General features: G+C 39.4%; 1 protein-coding gene across 2 annotated transcripts in view; it reads left to right on the top strand.

Moving 5' to 3' along the window:
* Nucleotides 1–18569, top strand: part of PLEKHA8 (pleckstrin homology domain containing A8) — a 60627-nt gene extending 42058 nt beyond the window's left edge. Inside the window, exons 13-14 of one of the 2 annotated variants that reach the window (XM_076006335.1) lie at nucleotides 9379–9440; nucleotides 12918–18569. In XM_076006335.1, the coding sequence (XP_075862450.1) occupies nucleotides 9379–9440; nucleotides 12918–13115 (260 nt within the window). In that variant the 3' untranslated portion in view covers nucleotides 13116–18569. The remainder of the gene's footprint in view (nucleotides 1–9378; nucleotides 9441–12917) is intronic. The other variant, XM_076006336.1, reaches the window with a different exon arrangement.
* The last annotated feature ends 2287 nt before the right edge of the window (nucleotides 18570–20856 follow it).

The raw sequence follows: 20856 nt of genomic DNA, 5'->3' as shown, positions 1-20856 counted from the left end.
GAGATGCGCACAGTCAAGCTCTAGGCATGACTGTTGACAGTGAAATGAAGTAACTAGATGCCCCTGGTAGGGAGGAGGAGCCAGTGTTCTGTGTAGCATTTTTCAGTGTCCTGAGTGGGTTCTGCCTCCCTCTGTCAGACTTCCCCTCAGGGATTCTTCCCCTACATGATTCCCCCTGTCTACCCTGTCTAGAAATTGCTGACATGCCATAAAACAGTAAGAGCTGACATTGTCATAGCACTTTGTGAAGAATTTAGGCAACGTAATCTTCACATCAATCCATTTTTCCACATTAGGGAACTGAAATTCTGAGAAATTAAAATACTTGCTTAAGACCACACAATGTCTGAAGCAGGGTCATTTTGGAACCTGTATCTCAAAGGTCCTTATTTCTCCCACAAAGGGTCTTCTCTACCATCCCTGAGCCACCTGCACTTTTTTTTTTTTTTTTTTATTGAGACAGAGTCTCGCTTGTTGCCCAGGCTAGAGTGAGTGCCGTGGTGTCAGCCTAGCTCACAGCAACCTCAAACTCCTGGGCTCAAGCAATCCTGCTGCCTCAGCCTCCTGATTAGCTGGGACTACAGGCATGCGCCACCATGCCCGGCTAATTTTTTATATGTATATTAGTTGGCCAATTAATTTCTTTCTATTTATAGTAGAGACGGGGTCTCGCTCTTGCTCAGGCTGGTTTCGAACTCCTGACCTCGAGCAATCCTCCCGCCTCAGCCTCCCAGAGTGCTAGGATTACAGGCGTGAGCCACCGCGCCCGGCTCACTTTTTTTTTTTTTTTTTTAAAATAAGAGACAGGATCTCATTCTCTGTCACCCAGGCTGGAATGTAGTAGCGTGATCATAGCTCATTGCAACCTGGAGCTCTTGGGCTCAAGCTATCCTCCCACTTCAGCTTCATCAATGAGTAGGACTACAGGTGTATGTCAACTCACCTGGCTAATTTTTTGTTATTTTGCAGAGATGGGGTCTCACTATGTTACCCAGACTGGTCTCAAACTCCTGGCTTCAAATGATCCTCCTGCCTTGGCCTCCCAAATTGCTGGGATTATAGGTGTAAGCCACTGCACCTGGCCTCCACCTGAATTTTTGAATTCCCCATACATCCCTGAATTTCCAGATAGTCTCATTGATATTCTCCCCTGTGTGTCTGATTTCAAGTACTCCCCTGTGTGTCTGATTTCACCACATCTACTCATGGCCCCTAACCTTTTTCTGGCAAGCTTTATGGCTTATGGAGTGATTAGGGTCATGGGCTTCTGGAGTCATGGGTTCTACCACCTGTTAGTGTTCTTTCCTTAGGCAAGTTACCTAAGCTTTCTGTGCCTCAGTTTCCTCATCTACAAAATAGGAATGGTGATACTATTTCACTAATAACGTTGTTATGGAGATTGTTTTCACATGAATGAAAAGTATTTGCTACATAATAAGTGCTTAATAGAGGTTAGCTTCTATTGTCGTTTATATTTTTATCATCATCATCATGAAATACGAAGTTGATAACTTTCCAGAAAATGGGCCTTATTTATTTCAAATCAGAAATGGAAAGTTTACAAAGCTCAGATGCTAAGCCAGAAACTTTTGTCCAGACTAACTTCTTAGTGTGGAAATTTCACACCAAAAGAAAAACTTCTGCACTTCTTGGAGATGCAGACAATATGCCATTCAGCACTGTGTGCCTGGTGGAGTCCACATGTCACATACTGCTATTGATTTGTTAGGGGCTGTCCGTGGGAGGGGGGAGAAGGTCAATGCTAATCTCATTTAGTCCACTGTCCAGCTGCTTACAGGACACTAACAAGTTTTGACCCCAGGAGGTGAAGAGGAAATTAAGCCTATACCATTTCTGCCTCGTCCCCACCCCAATTCTGCCCACTTTTCTCCTCTAGCTGGTACCTTTTACTTGATTTGAAGACTGGGCCCAAGAGATGTTGACTTTGTAAAGAGAAGACTTTGAAGGGCAAATGCTGCTTCGTGACTGAAATAATCACAGCCAATCTCAGCTTTTCCTTCCCTGTCTTCCCCTTCAGCACTGTTCAATGGAAAGAAAAGGGCGCTGTAAATTTGACATTTTCATCCTGATGTTCAGGATTATTTCAAAGGCAGTTTTTAAGATTTAAATCATGTGTTCCATTGTGGTAATCCCTCGTTCCCTGCTGCTACTCAGTGTGAGGGGATAAGGTTCCCTAACCAACCCGACCCCCCTCAGACACAGACACAACAAGCTCTGCGCAAACAAACAGTTTTATGAGAAATGTTCACGTAATGGTTGTTCAGAACCCCTAGGCTCCTTGATGCGTATTTCTTCTGAGATAATGGCTTCTTTTTTCTCATTTTGTAATCACAGCCTTTGTAAGTGAACTGATATCTTCTCTGAAATGAGGGAGGTGGATATGTAGGTGAAAGAGGATATGTGTAATTTGTAGGCCATATATAGGCAAATTAGCTTACTTTTTTAATTCTAAAGTTGAATTTGAGTTATTGTAGTAACAGTTACCATTTCTAGAGCACCCGTTTTTACTATACACTAAGTTCTTTATACACATTCGGATAAATCTTCTGAATACTCCCTTTTTACAGGGAGTAAACTGAGGTTTAGAGAGGATAAATACCTTCCTTAGGGTCTCAGTATCCAGATCAGTTGTTCTCAAACTGGTCTAATGATAGCAGCATCTTCATCACCTGGAAACTTATTAGAAATGTCCAGACTTGGCAGAATCAGAAACTTCAGAGGTGGGGCCTGGTAATTTATTTTTTAATAAATCATTCAGTTAATTCTAATCCATGCTAAAGTTTGAGACCTACTCATCTAGACGTAGGCTACTGAAGCTCACTTTTCACTTGGCTATACTTGATTATTTTGGAATTTTGACTGCATCTGAAGGATTGTTAATAAACAAGAATAAAAGTGCTGAAATTAGTCACAGCATCAGTCAATTTTGCCTCCTTTTCATCATAGTTAGAAAGCTTTCCAGAAAACACTGCTTAAGAAATGTTTTGAGATAAATATTAAAAATACTTGTGTAGTCTTAGTGACCTTGGAAATGAGACATGATTTGTAAAGTCCTAAATGACACAGTGGAAGCTTTGGCATCTATTACCTTTCTGGAAAATGCATCTATAGTCATTGTATTGCTGCAGTTCTGTGACCTGGAACAGTTCCCAGCATCTGGAAGGAGGCTTTATACTGCCCCCTTTTACATTTGAACCATCACTTGACTCCTCATATTGATGATCTGAGTGTAACATTTTGGGTGGTTTCATGCCAAGAACTGCTCTATACCGTTAGTGTCCTATGCCATTCTTTAGGGGTCATTTTAAAGGAGTTGTATTCACAGAGCAGATACGTTTAATGGTTTGCCATAGAGCTGGGCCCTCCCTTTGCAGACACCACATCAAAAAGAGATTTTGGAAAGCATCCTTGTGAGTGGAAGGAAGAAAAGTTGCTCTGGCATTTCATGGACCATTGTACTAAATGTTTCATGTTCTGCACTGTTCCTTCAACTGGGCAGCATATTTTGCCATCCCTCACCTCAGAATGATTCCACAAATGTCAAGTAAAAATTAACCCAACCAAAATCCTATTCTGGCACAAAATAGGAAAAATTTTAAAAGGATGCTCAGTCATGTATTTAATATGAAAGACTTTCACAGACAGAGTGAGAGCTAAGTGAGAGAGAGATAAAGTCAGAACTCATAATCATATATTCAGCATAAAATCATAACTTATTATCTCTAAAAAATATTATGGAATATGAACTAAGTCATAACCTCACGATAGCTACTCACAGCATATGCCTCTACTGGCAGAATTGGCTTAGCACACAAGTTTTATTCTTGACAGTGCCTGTAGTGAACTAAGGGCATCATTTTGGGTGCCTGTTTCACCTCAGTCTACTAGTTACTGAGTTGGCTTTTTTCCACACAGCTCATTTTGCCTGAAGCTTAGTCACTATAAGAAATTCAGAGAATACTTTCCTAGTAGCTCAGTTTTTTAAAAAATTATAAATATTTCAGGCATTTAACAAATACCTACCTAACATATAAAATAATTCAATACAGTTAAGATGGGAAGATCTGAACAGCACACTGGGAAAAGGAGGAGGCTGCTAGTAACTAAGGGTGACTGGCCCAGGAGTTCTAGCTATTTGCAGACTTCACTAGGCCTTACCAGTTGGGAAGCTGTGCTGCCAGAGCAGTGGTTCTCCAACTCTAGCCTGCGTTGGCATCCCTGGAAAAAAACCCTTGAAACACAGATTGCTCTGTAGGTCTGGGCTAGGGTCGAAGACTACATTTCTAACAAGTTCCTAGGCTTTGCTGAGGCTACTGGCCTGGGAACTACACTTTGAGGACTGCTGCTCTAGTATATAATAGAATTGGAATGGCTGAACCACATTACTAGATACTGCCAAATTGCTCTCCAAAGTCTGTAATTACCAGCAGAATGGTGAGAGTTTCCAGTGCTCCACATTCTTGTTAATATTTGTCATTGTCAGACTTTTAAGTTTGCGCCTGATGGTTATAAAATGATAGAACATTGCCAGACTCTGTGTTCTTAGATTACTAGTAACGTTGAACAGCCTTTCATATTTTCATTGGCAGTTTGATTTCTTCCTCAGCAAATTGCCTGTTCAAATACTTTGACCAATTTTCTCTTAGGTTTTCTTTTCTTTATTGATTCATAGAGTTCTTTTTGTTTTCTAGATATTAATATTTTTCAGTTATGAGTTGTCAGTATCTCCTTTCAGTCCATGCCTTATCTCTTTCTTTATGATATCTTGGTATACAGGAGTTTCAAGTTTTTATATGATCAGACATGTCATTCTTTTCTTTTATGGTTTGCACTTTTAATATCTTGTTTAAGAAATCCCTTTCTCTCTTGGGGTCACAAAGATGTTCTCTGATATTTTCTTCTCAAAGTTTTATAGGTGTGCTTTTCATATTTTGTCTTCAATCTTCCTAGAATTTATTTTTGAGAATGGTATAAACTAGGGATATAATTTTATTATTCCTAGTTAAAAAATCAGTTGTCTTAGAAGCATATATTGGATTACCCATTCTTTTCCCATTTATGTGTATCATTTATGTATATCTAAATATCTTGCTAAATACCTCGTAGCAAGTTTCTGAGTTACTTGTATGAAATTAGATCTGTGGTGTTTCTATAACTAGAATAAGGTGCTCATTCTTTCAGGAAATGACTGGAAAAGACATTTTTCATTTCCTTTACTTTGTTTCACTAAGAAAAAAACATTAGTTTTTGTTTTTGTTTTGTTTTTTTGTAGAATGGTTTGATATGATAAGAATTCTCCAAGTTCTCATTGCTTTTAGGTTTGTGACCTTGGGCAAGTCACTACCTCTCTGGGTCTTCATGTCTTCATTTGTAAAAGGAAGAGAATTGAGCAGGGTGATTGTCAAGGCTTCCTACTTGGAAATTTGACTCAGTCTCTGGGGAACTGACACATTTCAAAGAACGAGGAGAAAGGTATCATTATGTCTTTCAGAGGCCAAAAATACTCCCAGATTATAGAACATGCATTGTGATAATGAACTTGTATTACCGTGAAGATTAATGTATTTCATTATCTTCTCTAGGTAACCAAAATAAGTCTTAGACTTCATCTTATTTTAATGCAGCCTCATTTGGCAGGGATATTTGCAGCCCTAGAAGTCAGCTAAGGACTTCTGACAGATTTTTTTTATGAGTTTTTTTCATTTTTGGGGTTTAAATTCCAGCAGTGGTCTTCCTGGACCCATTAGGACTCATCCCAAATTCTGTGACTCCCTCTTCTCCCATTAGACCTTCTGGCCAACATTTTGCCAGGTGGGACTCTCTTCTGACAAGGTATAGGTACAACAAAGAACAGCTGCTTCCTCTAGTCTGGCCAGGTGGGAAATACAGATCCTACTGCTATACAAACAGTCCCTCCTTATTAGGCCAGGGTGCCCATGCTATTTGGACTCATAGCACCTTTGTCTTCCTTGTCTTCTTGCTATCCTTCAGAAGAGAGCATAGAGAAGGGCTTTTTTTCATGGTTGACTTGAATGGCGCAGTATAAGAAAGGTATAAGGTTCTCATTGCAGGTGTAGCACTGAGTCTGGAGCCCTTTTTAAACAAGCAGTTTGTCTGACCAGGTAAGGTTTGGAGCTGAAGTGTCAGTCTCATCTTGTTTTTCTACCACAATTCCAAATCAGAATTATGACTTTGTTAACAAATGCAAATAATACTCTCTTAAGAGGAAAAAAGACTAAGAGTTTCCCCAAAATGCCCACTATGGTTATTTCTGGGAGAAGGGATTATAGTTCTCTTTAGTTCTCTTCTTTTTAAATATATTTCTTATTTTTGATAATGAACATACATTACTTGTGAAATCAGAAAAAAAGCAATAAATGTTATATTCTTAAAAATTGCCACTATGCCTCAGGTGCAAGTTCAGAATCCCTGACATGGTGATTAAAGGTCCTCACCCTTTGGCCCCAGCTCCATGCTCACCATTGCCCAGGATGCCATGACCATTCGCAACTCTGTGGTGCTCCATCTGTCTGCAGCACCACCCACCATCCTCCTCTCTACCCTACCCAGCCTTGAAGACTCCTTCTGAGAATTCACTCCGTTCTACACTCCCCTTTAGGCTGGATTAGTTTCTCTGTTCTTTCTATTCCTATAGCACTGTGTATAAATCTCCACTGTAGTAGTTAGCAATTTGTGCAATCATGACTTGTTAAATTGCTGGCTCTCTTATAAAGCCATCAACTTGTTGAAGGCAGGGGGATTGACTGAGTTTAAATCACCTGAAGATCCCTCTGCCTACCTAGCACAGTATGTAGAGTGTGGTAGACTCACACTAAATTCTTTTTCTTTCTTTCTTTTTTTTTTTTTTTTTTTTTTTTTTTGGTGAGACAGAGTCTCGCTTTGTTGCCCAGGCAAGAGTGAGTGCCGGGTGTCAGCCTAGCTCACAGCAACCTCAAACTCCTGGGCTCAAGCAATCTTCCTGCCTCAGCATCCCATGTAGCTGGGACTGACTACAGGCATGCACCACCACACCCGGCTAATTTTTTTTTCTATATATATATATTAGTTGGCCAATTAATTTCATTCTATTTATAGTAGAGACGGAGTCTCACTCTTGCTCAGGCTGGTTTCGAACTCCTGACCTCAAGCAATCCGCCCGCCTCGGTCTCTCAGAGTGCTAGGATTACAGGCGTGAGCTACCTCGCCTGGCCTATCACACTAAATTCTTGCTGAGTGGAGCAACTGTTTGTTATAGATATCTACCAGCAGATTTTAATAGTATTTAATTTATTTGTTTATCACTTAATGGCCTGGAATAGGGTCACAAGAAAGAAAGGATTCCTATTGTCTTACCTCAGTAACTCACCTTAGGATGTTTTCCATGTACCCGTGTATTCTGGCCAGACCAGAATTCTTCTCAAATGGTTGTAAATTTGGTTATTTTGCTGGTTTTTCTTAGAGGCTGTGCCTAGTATTCTCTGCCCATCAATATGATATACTTTGTGGATGAGCAACCTTTATCTTCCCTTTTCTTCCCCTTAGTGAGCATATCCTCACTAAGGCCTTGTATATCTGAAATTTTCCTGATACCATATGTCCCCTTACAGAGAATCAGCTTGGTTACGTGTGGCCTGAGACATGTATCTTTGACCATGCTCTTGTCTACTCAGACTGTTCTCCTAAGAAAAAAACTAAATTTAGTCTTGCGCTCTCTTGTTTCTAAGAGTCTTCTCTATATGTGAATTTATTAATTCTTTATCATTTATCACTTCTGTTTTAGATTTACCACCCTAGGTACTGGCATTCCAACCTGTTCCTAATACTTTAGATAACCAGAGCCATCTGTTGTTATATTTCAAATGTATAGTCTTTTATATAAAATACAACACGTACTGAATATGTGTTCTTCTATATAAAATATAATTATGTTTTATGCAAATATGAATTATGTAAAATTGAAATAGGCATATGTTCTAAAAGTATTAATAAAGCTTCACCCAAATTTTTAAAATAAAAGTTGACTGGAATTACATAATTTCAGAGCTGGGGGGCTTGAGTAAATGGTAAACTATGTCAAGCTGCCGTCACATGGCAGCGCCAGTTTGGCCAGTAAAATACAAATACCTGACTTCCTTCAGTGGACCCTTCACAGGCAGTGTCCTGTGAGCCTGTTGCCTTTCACTGCATAGGAATGTGTACTTGTGGTTTTAGTGTCTGTCTTTCTGTTATTTTAACATCTGCTCTTGTTATAATCAAAAATATGTTTATAGCCTATTACAGTGTCACCTAAGCATTTATGAAATGGTGGTAGTACTTGTGCTAGAGCTAAAACTAGCACATAAAAATAAATAAGTTTAGAATAGAATTTAAATGTGGGAAAACATGAAGACGGTCAAATAGTCCTATTACACGCTGTGCTGTTAATTTAAGAATGAGCACTCTGTAACTACTGGAGATGATGCTTAGAAAATAAAATGGAGCACTGAAATAAAAACTTAACATGGTGATGTAGATCTATACCTCCTGAGAATGCATTTGTTCCTGTGCAAAAATCAGCCTTGAATTTGACACATACTGAATTATTCAAAGTCTTTAGGAACATATCCCTCACATACATCCATCTTATTCTTGGGGGGTTTTTTTTGGTAATTAAAATTATTATATTTCCGTTTTTAAATCTCATTTTAAAACACATTGGGACAAAAATAGTAGGTTGTTATAGTTAAGGTATAAAACATGAGTGACATTTATTAATAGGTCTCACCAGTTACTTTAGCTTAATAACTTCAAGCCATTCCACAATATTTTTAAAAGTTTATAGCTTTAATACTGTATACCCAGGATCATAGGAACATTCAGGACAAACATTTGACATCCCAGAATAGAATATTAGCATTGGAAAGAACCTTTGAGATCATTTTATAAAGGGGAAACAGATGGTTAGAAAGGGCAGCTAAAGGGACTGGCTCAGGGTCATACAGTATTTGAAAAAACTGCATTTCTATATTTTTTAATAGTGTATTTCTGATTGTATTTAGTCTCAGTGTTTCAGTAGTCTTTCCTCACTATTTGTTTATATGTATTGAACTTTTCCCACTGTAATAATCTTAAGTTTAGATATATTGACCCAGGGTAAGAGTGTATGTATCTGTTTTTCTTTTTTTTTAAAAAAAAAAATTCATGTGGACTTTTTTCTTATTTTAGAGTTTTGGGGTACAAATTATATAATTTGACTTTTTACATCAGTTCCAAATACCAATAGGGCCATACTACTACATACATTAAAAAGTACATTATACAAAGAGCACATCAGATTCCAGCGAAGTTGTTCCTTATGGAGTTTTTCTTCTTTTCAAGATAACGCGTATGGTAAAACACTGCGGCAACACCATGGCTGGGTAGTTCGAGGAGTTTTTGCAGTAAGTAATCCTTCTGCTCTTGGTTCTGTTGGTTTTGTGTATATGGTGTTTCTGCTTTGTTTTTTGAGGAAAAGAACTCAATGTTGCTTATTTCATTTATATATGTATATATAGGCCTTTGGTGTGTGGCACTGTCCATACTAGAAAGCATCTAGACTAGCAAAGATCATTAAACATGAATAAAAGAGTATGCTTTACCCTATCCAGTGTCAATGACCTTGTAGAGATTTGCCTGAGAGATGGTTGTCTTTCTGATAAGGTAGTAAGAAGCTTGCATATCAGTGCAAAAGTTGGAAGGAAGCAGCTACACCAAATATGTACCATTCAGGGGAAATGATGCATTCAAGTGATGAATTCAAGCTAATAGCTCCCTCTGCTGCCCATTGTATTCAGTCTTCTTAATTCTCAAGTCTTAGTTGATTTTTTTTTTTTATTAGTGTAATTTTGTCTTTGAATATTAACTGTATGGGGTATACCAGTGGCTAGGGCTAGAAATCTCTTTTTATCCAGTTATTTTCAATGTGAAAGTGTTTGTATTCATGTATTTTGGCTCCAGTTACCCACCACCTCCTCCCTCCCAGTATGTTGAGCTAGGAAGAGCACAAGCATAGAATAGCAGGGGTAGATGGCCCCTTTATATTAGCAGTGATACTTCGTGATTCTTCTATCCAGAGAAAGGTCAGTCTTAGTCAAATGTGGCCATGAAAAGGCAGAGTCTCACGGTGTATGCTGGGAAACTCCGCTGGGAATCTTTAAAATGACTTTTTAACTTATAGCCCTTTTCCCCAATTTATAGTAATTTATACTATAAAATATTTTAGAAATTATGGAAGAATATAAAGGGAAAAAATTTAAAACTGTCCATGTTTTCTATTTTTAACATTTTTGTGTTTTACTTCCTTTGCTTTTATTTTTGTATGTTTACATATTCTTTTAAATATTGTTCTATTTAATTTCATATATGTAGGTAAATATATATTTCTGCTTATAGATGTTTATGTTTATATATCTATATGTATATAGTATACGTATATAATTATCTTTATTTTGTATATACATTTAAATTTTTTCTACATTTAGCTTGTATTTTGTATCCCCCCAATAGATTCCATCATGACCATTTTTAAATGACCTAAGAGTCTTTGAAAAAACACTAGTTTTAGTGACTGCATAGTATTTCCCTAGTCCGATGGTATCATAATTTATTTGTCCAGTCCTCTCATCAGAAATTTAAGCTGCTTCTAAGTTTAGAAATAAAACAGTATCTGTTTACATGCACTTTTTACTAAAACTCTTATTTCCTCAAAATAGGTTCCTAAAATAGAATTGCTATGTCTAATACCAAGAACTACAATTACAACTTATAGTTTTAAGCACTTACCATGTACTACAAGTTTTAAGTGCTTGACACACATAAATTTATGAATCTCATAACTCTGAGATAGGTTCTGTTATTTTCCCTGCTTACAGACAAACCTGAGACACAAAGAGATGAGGTAACATACCGAAGGTTATAGAGTAAGAACGTTTTGAAAGCTTTAGATATTATTGCCAATAATTTTTAAAGCTGTAGGATTTTATGTCAAGCACTTGGCAACAGCCTGATCGATCAATAGAGGAGTTAAGTCTGTATCTAGATTGGCCCTTTTGTCCCCTCTATTATTCTCCAAGTCATCCCTACTTTAGAAGGTCTGTTGAGTTTTCTAATGTCCTAATTATGGAGTCAGATTCACTTTAACTGATTTCAGTCACTCAAACATCATTTATATCCAAGGAATTTGACTCATTTACCAGCCAAATTGTGAACTTTTATCCTCTAGCAGTTACAGTCTATTGAACTGATGCCCAGTCCAGACTCTGCCTCCAGCTTGCCATTAAGTAGCCATTATTTGACTTTTTCGGTTTTCTCTTCAGTCAGACTAGATAATTGAACTCTATTGTTGGTTTTACCCTTTTTTCCTAGAGTGCTGGTTTGGCTGGGTATAGAATTCTAGGTTAATAATCACTTTTCCTCAGAATTTCAAGGGCATTACTCTATTATCCTCCAGCTTCCACTGTTAATATTGTGAAATCTAAGCCATTCCTATTCCATTACATATAAACTGTTCCTTGTCCTCTTTGGAATGTTTTTAGAATCTTGTCCTTATCCCCACATTCTGAAACTTCACGACGTGCCCTTTGGTCTTTATCATTGCTTGTGCTGAGCACTTGGTTAGGTCTGGTTAGCACTTAGTTACATCTGGAGACTCCTGTCCTTCACTTTTGGAAGGTTTTCTCACATTATGTTTTTGGATAACTGCCTTCTCTTCATTTTCTATTTTCCTCCCTTTTACTCCTACCATTATCTGAGTATCATGTGCCAGGCAGTGGGCTAAATACTTTCTACATATCCCATTAATCCTTAAAATAAGGAAAATGGTATTAGTATTCTTCTGCAGATAAGGAAACTGAGGTTTTATGAGGTTAAGCACTTTGCTTAAATTTCTCAAGTTAATATATGAAAGATCTGAGTTCCAAGTCCAGATCTACTTCGTCTTAGCTTGTGCTTTAGCCACTGCATGATAATGCCAGTCATTCTCTTATTGCAGAAATGGGGAGGGCTGATTCTCAAAGACTTTCAGAGTATACAGAAGATTAGGAAAGCAACTGTGGAATGATAATTCAAGATTCTCCAGAAACAGATTTCAGCAGAGCTAACCTAGTGAATGTCAGACAGCATATTTTAGCAAGCTTAGGGAATATTGGCCTGCAAAGGAAGGGCAGGATAAGGAGCCTAGGAAATGTTCCATTAAGGAAGCAGCATGATGTGGTGGTTCATTGAAAAGCACAGAGATGATCTTAAGTTCAGATCCTGGCCCTGGAACTCATTAGCTATATGAAGTAAAATAGGGATGTAAACTACACAGGGTTCTGATGAAGATTAACTGGGATAAAATATGTTAAAGCATCAGTGTACAAGCAAACAACAAATGTTAGCTCCCTTCTTTTCTAGAAAGTATGCAAGGATTCAAGGGAAGTATTATCCATGTGGGAGAAAATGGATAGGCAGAGAAATGTATATGGAGATGAGATATAAACAGGACAGTGGAGTGCTCTGGAAGGCTGGCCACATGGAAACAAAGACTATGGTGGTAACATGCATTCAGGTTGATTCAGCAGACTCAGAGAATAGTCTGGATCACATTGTGGATCAGAAGGGAGCTTTTCTCAAACTCTTTCTCTCTCAGCATTTCCTGACTTGATGGCATTATTCACCCTTAAGATGGTTCGAGTACATCCTTGCTTCTTTTAGCCTTAAAGTTATTTGATTTGGGCTTGGAACATAATTTTAAAGAGTCTACAAATTGAAATGATATTTGTGTGTCTTTATTCTTGCTCTCACAGCTCCTCGTGAGTGCATGTGTGTTCTTGAGCATGTGCATGAGAGTAAGTGTGTGAGAGACAAGATGCATATTCTCATGGGTGATTCTTTTGCAGTTAGCTCTGAGAGCAGCTCCATCCTATGAAGATTTTGTGGCCGCGTTGACTATAAAGGAAGGTGACCACCAGAAAGAAGCTTTCAGTATTGGGATGCAGAGGGACCTCAGCCTTTACCTCCCTGCCATGGAAAAGCAGCTGGCCATACTGGACACCTTATACGAGGTCCACGGGCTGGAGTCTGATGAGGTGGTATGACAGCTGCAGGACAGCACCTCCTAACTTCAGGGAATAAAGTTTGCTAAAGTGTTTTGTTGCCCTACTTAATTTCCAGCAACAGCCTCAATCCTCTCCAGCCCCTTCACTTGGGAGGATGGAGAGGAGGCGGCAAAACCAGTGCTTTTATATATAATTTTTTTAATGCATATGTGTTTTGTGTGTTTAAAGATCAAGGTGCTATATATTTCAGTTCAATGGGCCTACTGGAAACCAAATCATAGCTGTTACACACTTGAACAGCAAGTTATAAGCAGATTTGACAAATGAATTTGTTGTTATTATGTATTGTTTTGTTTATAGATTTTAGTTTTAATGGACCACCCAAACCCAAGCTGAAAACGAGCAAATTCTGTATCAAAGACTATAGTTCATAGCCAGTATTTCAACCAGTTTAGAATTAGACTAAACACTTGGAGGGAGTGTAAGTCCCTTTGTTGAACCCTTTGTGATGTAGAGTTTACTATTCCGAGACATTCTTCAGTGGATCCTCTTCTCCGTGGCTCTGTCAGCAGTAAGAGCCTGTATGGTAGAGATGTTCAGAGCATTTGCATGTCCAAGCAGTTGTGGGAGGTGGAGAAGACATGGACAAGGAGTGCCATGCGTGTTGACAGGCAGTGGACCGTGGCTCTGAGTAGATCAGTGGCGTGCCCAAAACCCAAGTTGGAGGACAGTGTGGGAGAAGTGGGACAGGTCGTTTGCGGTGACACCTAGCTAGTGCCTACCCTTTGCCAGCATGTTTCCCGTGCATTATCTCAACTGGACATCGCAAGGAAACCATGATACTCAAAGGGGTTATTACACCACTTCAAAAGCAAGGTTTAGAGGTCAAGGGATGTGCTCACAGTCACATAATCTGTAAGTAGAGAGCTAGGTGATTTCCAAGTATGACCTGAGCCACCTCTGCATCAGAGTCACATGGAGTGCGTATTCAAAGAGCAGGTTCCCAGGCCTTACCCTGACCCAAAGAACCAGAATCTGGGGGGTGGGACTCAGGAATCTGCGTTTGGATAAACCCTCCTGCACAGTGTTGAAGAGCCACTAGATTAAATTCTGGTTTACCGAATTCCCAGTCTTCTGCAACAGCTAAATGACATGTCCTTTTTTCATAGAGGAAAAGGTCATTTATTTAAGTAAAACAGCTAAATAGAGAGTGAGAAGTGGAGCAAGTTTACTCAGCAGCATTCGTAATTGAACCAGCATCGGGACCCAGCTTTGGCATTGCTTTAGGGATCACGGCTCTGAGTCTGATCAATCTTGGTATAATCACCAAGAGTGCAGAGCAAGCTAAATGCTGCTGTTCATCAACCTCAAAAGGTTTGGGACAGTGTCAGATGTTAAAGATAGGGCTTAAGTATTTCATAAAACAACGTTGGGTGTGTTTTCTTCTGCCCAGTGTGATGCCCAGGCTCTGGCCCTCTACTCCCAGTAGAATAAGCCGCGTAGAGTGCACTGGAGAGAAGCCATGGGTGCCTTCCCCATTAGAGGCTATTTCCTTCTATAGTAACAGAAGAGTAAGTAGTTCCAGCATAAGGCAGTTCCCCAGGGTGGAAGCTGCTCGAGTGAATTGAGCAGCTCTAGATGGTGCTATTCCTCCTGCGGATCCCTGGGGCAGAGCAGCTCCTCTCTTTAGGCAGAGAGGTTCATGTAGGGAGGGAGATTGATTTTGTCTTTCGTCTGTCTTTAACCAGATGAGCATTTATTTAGCTTAAATTAATGAAGCAGGTAATTTGTCCACATAAGGACTTCTGGAAAATGCTTATAACTTAGAAAAGCAACCTCGTGTGTTTTAAGTCTGGGGGATGAAAGGGCTGCTAAAATGATATTTTGTATTTTAGCATTTGCTGTTGGCAGCTACCAAGGTGTGTGGTTATTTTCCTCCCACTCCCATGAGTCCTTAGCGTGGATCTCCTCCTCTGGCTGGTATGAACATGGTGGCAGGACTAAGAAATAATTTAGACTCTTGCCCTTGACGTAGCCTTCTAAAAGGGAACATGAAAAAGCAGCAAGTCTTTGCTTTTACTTTGAATGAAGATGCTTTAGGCCTTGTGCCATTTAGAGGGGATGCTACCAGGAGATTGTGAGTGTTGTGAAGCAGGCTTGGTCTAAGCAACTGCTGGTGCTCCCTGTCACCGCAGGTGAACTCTTGTGGTCTCTTGGAGAGGAGATTGCTCTCTGCAAATACCTCTGGTTTATTCTGAGGCTCTAAGTACACACACAAAAGGAAAGATGCTCACTGTGGCCATTTCGCATTTATATAGGTACTGTCTAGGCATATACGACTCAATTCTTGGGGGAAGAGGGGATTAATATTATCTGGGATCACTGGGAACCCAGATCAGACAGATGCAATAACTTGAATAAGTTACATTTTCCAATCACTCTTTTCCAGCCCTGTAGAAAGAAAATAATGTGTTTTGATGGGTATTTTCCTTACTGGAGCATATTAAGTATATCTCAGATGAGTAAAAGTTTGCTAAGGTGTGTAAAACTGAGTATCCTTGAATAAAAATAACTAGAAATTGAACCTAACGTTAAAAAATAAATTCAACTGGACTTGAATGGTGGATGATCAGAGCTTCCTCCTGGGTCTACAGTATTTGCATCTCCATTTTAAATTCATAATTTGTGCTGATTTGCAGTTACTTTCCAAGAAGGGAGCAGTGAGAAAAGATGCTTAAAACTTTTTCTCCATAACCCTCCAATATTTCTGGGACACTTAAGCTTGCTTTCACTTTGTGAAAGGAGATGAGAAAACTCTAGTATGTTTGTTGACAGAGTAATCACCTTGCTTTCACTGCTCAAAACAGTTTTAGGATTCCTTTTCTAGTGTAACCTTTAGGGAGAACATGAACACACAGGAAATGTGTCTTTTGAGTATTAGTAGACGTGAATAAGTAGCATTTTGCTGACCCATTACAAGGCACTTCGGGCACAGAGTTTCATCATGCTGGCTTTTCTCCCCCTGATAGAAGCCAGGCTTTATACTTTGGAGGGATCAGTGCATGTTTGTTGAACTGGCCAAAATACTTTCAGTGATGGCAAGTTTTTTGTCCTTTGAAAGCAAATCAATTTGTTGTAGCTAATTCTGGCGAAAAATGTTAAATTGGAGGGATGTCTTTTGGGGGCAAAACCAGCTTGTAACTATGAGGTGGAAATGATTTTGTCATCAGCACTTGATATCTGTTCTGCCCGTGCCTCAGCAGCAGCTTCTAGCACATACGTAGAGCATCTGGCACTGTCCTAGCCCGGGGCTAGTTCCTAATCCATGGGGATTCTATTCCCATTTATAGCTGGAAAGCAGGTGGACACCATGATTTGTGTCACCTAGGGAGGGTGATCTATTATTAGGGGAGTGCTGCTAGAAAAATTTGCACTCTTCTGTTTTTGGTTATTACTTCCATATATATTTCCAAAAATGCTTTCAACTTTATACTTTCAGAAAAGTGTTTTTAATTAAGAGAAATATGTGGTAAGGACTAATAAATAAAGTACTCTTTTCTTCACTAAATTCGAAGTAAGGAAGAGAACTAAAGTAAGGGGTTTCTTATTAAGGAAACCTAATGTGAGTGTGAACATCATATATATGAAAAAGTGTCAGATAAGGCAATAGAGTTAGAGGGTCATGAGTAGTGGATGATGATGTGAGGCATTTTGGAAACTTTCTGGAAGAAAACAGTTTTTGTGTTTTTCCTAATAAACCTCCATGTCCTACAAGAACTTGGTTACATAATGGTGCATTTCTGAATCGTTGATTAAAACCAGTTGCTTCTGATATTAGTCATAGGTTTTACCACTATTCAGCTCCCCCGCCCTCATGTTTCATTACTTTTCTTAAGGCAAACTATCAACATTTTTTAAATTTTAAAAGTAGAATTTTTAAGTAAGTAAAATATATTTTAAGCCATTGTTCTGTCAGCTAACGTGTTTGGTCTGAGAGGGCCTAACTTCCCATGCTCTTTGTGATCGTGTATAGTCTGTACACAAACTTCAGTATGTATGGTAAACTTGTGTCCCTGTGAAATGTATATAGAATGATTTCTTTAGGAATATGTTCTACTTCTGTATGTCCCTTTGTAGTCTGCAGTTGCTTACTCAGGGGTTTCATAGTAATGACATAAAAAATTTTATCAACTGTCTAATGATACTTTAAGACTGTTTATCTATTATAAGGTTGTTAGAGTCCTTTCAACAATTCCATAAACATACTGTTTATTAACCCTTCCCTGTAAATGTTACCAATTCCCATCCTGTCTCAGTCAATTGTCCTGTGTACAGTGGCCATTTGCATGATTTCCTGTTGCACTGCCGCATTCAGGCATTCCAGGGCATGATTAAACAGTCATTGACGTGCCTCTCTGGTACAGTTGACGCATGCATTGATCTTTCTCCTCTGCTGTTTATGTATAGCCTTTAATTAAAAAGAAAAAAATGCCACTACTCTGCAATGCAAAAATTTTCAAAATTCTTTGGTTACCCTTTATTAATCATTTCTCTTTCAGAGTGAGCAAATGTTTTTAGCTAAGCTATGTGAGAACCTAAGAACAATATCCTGCTTGTTTTAAATATTTCATGTATTTTAAAGTGTGGTCAGTATTTCCTCCCTGTACCTTGCAAACGGAAACTTCCCTGGGTTGTTGGTTGGTGCCCTTTGCAAAGCTGACCTCATCCACACAGACTCCCATGTATGTGTGTTTATTTATAGGTGTATCTGGAGTCAGTGGTGATAAGAAGGGTGATCTAGAAGTAATTCTGTGGCTTCTTAGAAAGCTAATGAGCCAGTTTCATGGCATGTTTAATGTGTAATTCCCATGTATCATTGGAATTTCACTAGAATGTCATTAAACAGCCCAACTACCTCACGTGAAATTGGCTGTGGACAATCTGTGTCAAATGAGAAATGTGTTCAGATAAATTTATTCTGGTTAATAGATTTAAGAAGTTGAGTCTATATAAAGAAGAAACATGTTAGACCAGATGCCAAAGGCTAAAATGTACATAGATTTCTTTACATCAACTTTTAAGTTAATGTTTAATTCCACGCACAGTATTCTTATGAATGTTTGTGGTTTCATACATTCATGCACTCAGAATCTCGGTGACATGCACTCTTACACGTTACCTGTTTTTGTTCGTAAGCATTTTGAATGAGCATCGTAATGACAGTAGAAAGCAAGTTAAACTACAAGTGTCAAGTGGTTTGTTGACTTCCTAATGGACCATTACTTAGAATATAATGTGTTGGGGCCTTTTAGGACCAACCAATGAATGAGAATTTCATAGCTAGGTTTGTATTGTTTATCTGTTCAAGTTTTTATTCTATATTTTGTGGGGAGGGGTGATGGGAGGGCCTTACTTTTTTTGCAAAAATGTTTGAAAACATCTGTCAAATTTTATATTCATTAGTTATAATAAACTTATTTTTAAAGTATTTTATCAAGTTCTTCTCAAGTGTTTTTGTGGGTTTCTGCTTAATTGAGTATACCAATAATAGGTATCATTTATGGATCATGTATGACTTGCATCAGTCTAAACCCTTGACAAATATTAACACATTTCATCCTTCTAGTAACTACAGGGCAAGTACTATCATTATTCTCAAGTTACAGATGAGAAAATTGAGGCACAGATGGGGGAAGCCCCTTGCCTAAGGTCCCACAGCTAACGAGAAATAGAGCCAGGCTACAAACCCAGGCAGTCCAGCTCCAAAACCTTTATAAAACTATTTAAAACCTAAACAAAAAGTCATTTTGAAGCATCAAACAACCTCTGTAATGGCATTGTCCTGAGTGTTCTAAGCATTTTAGAAAGACTAGCTGCTTTCAGAGGTAGCTGAGTGTGTGTTTTGGCTTCTTTTAATTCTGTTTTCAGAGAAACCACAGATGCAAAACAAATAGTAGATGCATTTGCTAAGCGTAATGTTTGAGTGGCTATGTGCTTAATTAGTTTATATTCAATAGCAGACACACTTTTGCCTAAATTGCTTGATGCCAAAGAAGGGTGAACACTTGTCAGGTTTTCCCTCTCATACACTTGTTTGTAGATATTAGGATACCTGTAGATATATAGATAATGGCTTCTTATAAATCTTAACATCAGTACTGCCAGAGCAGGCTGTGTAAGGACCAGTGTCGTAAGGACCTGCCTCCTACTTCTCCATGCCTAAGTAGAGACGTGTGCTCAGACAGGAGCGGTGTGAAGGGAGTCCATTTCTGTTCCTCAGCTGCACCCTCTGGGGCACTACTGCTTTGTGGAGGATGAACAGAGGTGATTTCAGAAAGAACATATTTATTTGCATATCTGTCCCAACTTGTAGTGGGTAGGGGAGTAGAGCTGCCTCATGGTAATGAGGGATTGACTGAGCAGAGTGTGGCTGTGTTTGCCACTTGCTCTGATCCCAGAATCTGCAGGGACTGGTGCATTCTCTGTCCTCTCATCATTCCATAATAATCCGGACACGCCTGCAAAGATGTGTGCTTAGTGGCAGCAACGGAGAAGCCAAAAGAGCAAGAAGGAATGGAACAATCCTAGAGTTGGTATTGTAATTTGTTCTTACGTTCACATTGGTACACTAGAAGAGATGTCCTCTTATGAGCACGTGTCATGTGTCCATATGCACTGGTGCACGCACATCCCACCACTGTCATCGTCGTCATCCTTCGCAGAGACACGAAATGGAGGTAGCCTTTGGAGCAGCGTGGTTCACGTTATTGGAGAATTGACGAATATCGATTTTCTGACCTCAGCACTGAGGACACAGACCACACTTTGGATGGTTTGCTGTGTGAACACATCTCCCTCCTCAGAGAACAGAGTTGTCACATCTCTGCTGACACTCATGTATGGCCAATTTTAGGACCTTTGGCTTTGGCTTGAGAGACCAACTTGTTGAAAAGGTTTTTAGTTATTTTAAAAGTCAAATCCTGCTTCAGAGTCCGTCATGAGATCACCATAGACAGTGAATTCCCTCAGTCCTCCCCTTCCCCTGACCATTGTCCTTCATTGAATTCCATGATCACGAAGGGATATGAGGTGATTCTCCACTTGGTTCCTGATTTAGACCTTGCCCTCTGCTCCCCTCCCTGCAGACAGCCCTTAAATTACACTTCAGGTGCAGGTCACTCACCTGGGCTGTGGTCTTGGAGCTCCAGGCCAAACCCATCTGCCTCCTGATCATCCCTCAGATGTCCTACCTTCACCTGAAATCCCAACTCCAAACTTAGTTGCCCCTAAAGCTTTTCCATCCAAGTCAGTTGTGTCACCATTATTCTAGTCTCTCGGGCAAGAAATTCAGACACCCTAAACTCTTCCTCACTTCCACTCTCTGCCCTACCTTGGCACCCACACTCGTAGTGCTGTGGCTACAGCCTTGATCTCTGAATCCTCTGCTCTTTCAGCCTATCTTGGCCTTCTGTGGGGCGCGGTGACAACGCCATTACAAGTGGTGCCGAAACCCGGGACTTGAAACAACTTTGAGGCACCAGCGGAGACGACCTCGACAGAGGTGAGTTCAGAACTGACGTGTGGGACGGCCAAAACTCCCCTGCTTCCAAAAAATGGGTAATATTCTGCTGCGGCACTTTTTGTGGCCTATTATCATGAAATGCCTGTATGATGAGACTTCAGGCCCGCGCGTAGCAGCTAGCCAAAGTGCACTGAGTGACTTGCAAGAAGCAAGCTCAGAGAGAAGCAGTAAGGGAGGTACCGCGGTAAAAGGTGGAAA

The sequence above is a fragment of the Microcebus murinus genome, chromosome 9 (genome assembly GCF_040939455.1).
Source record: "Microcebus murinus isolate Inina chromosome 9, M.murinus_Inina_mat1.0, whole genome shotgun sequence".
Classification (NCBI taxonomy): Eukaryota; Metazoa; Chordata; class Mammalia; order Primates; family Cheirogaleidae; genus Microcebus; species Microcebus murinus.
Note: the sequence above shows the minus strand (reverse complement) of the source record. Positions and strands in the feature narration are given on the sequence as shown.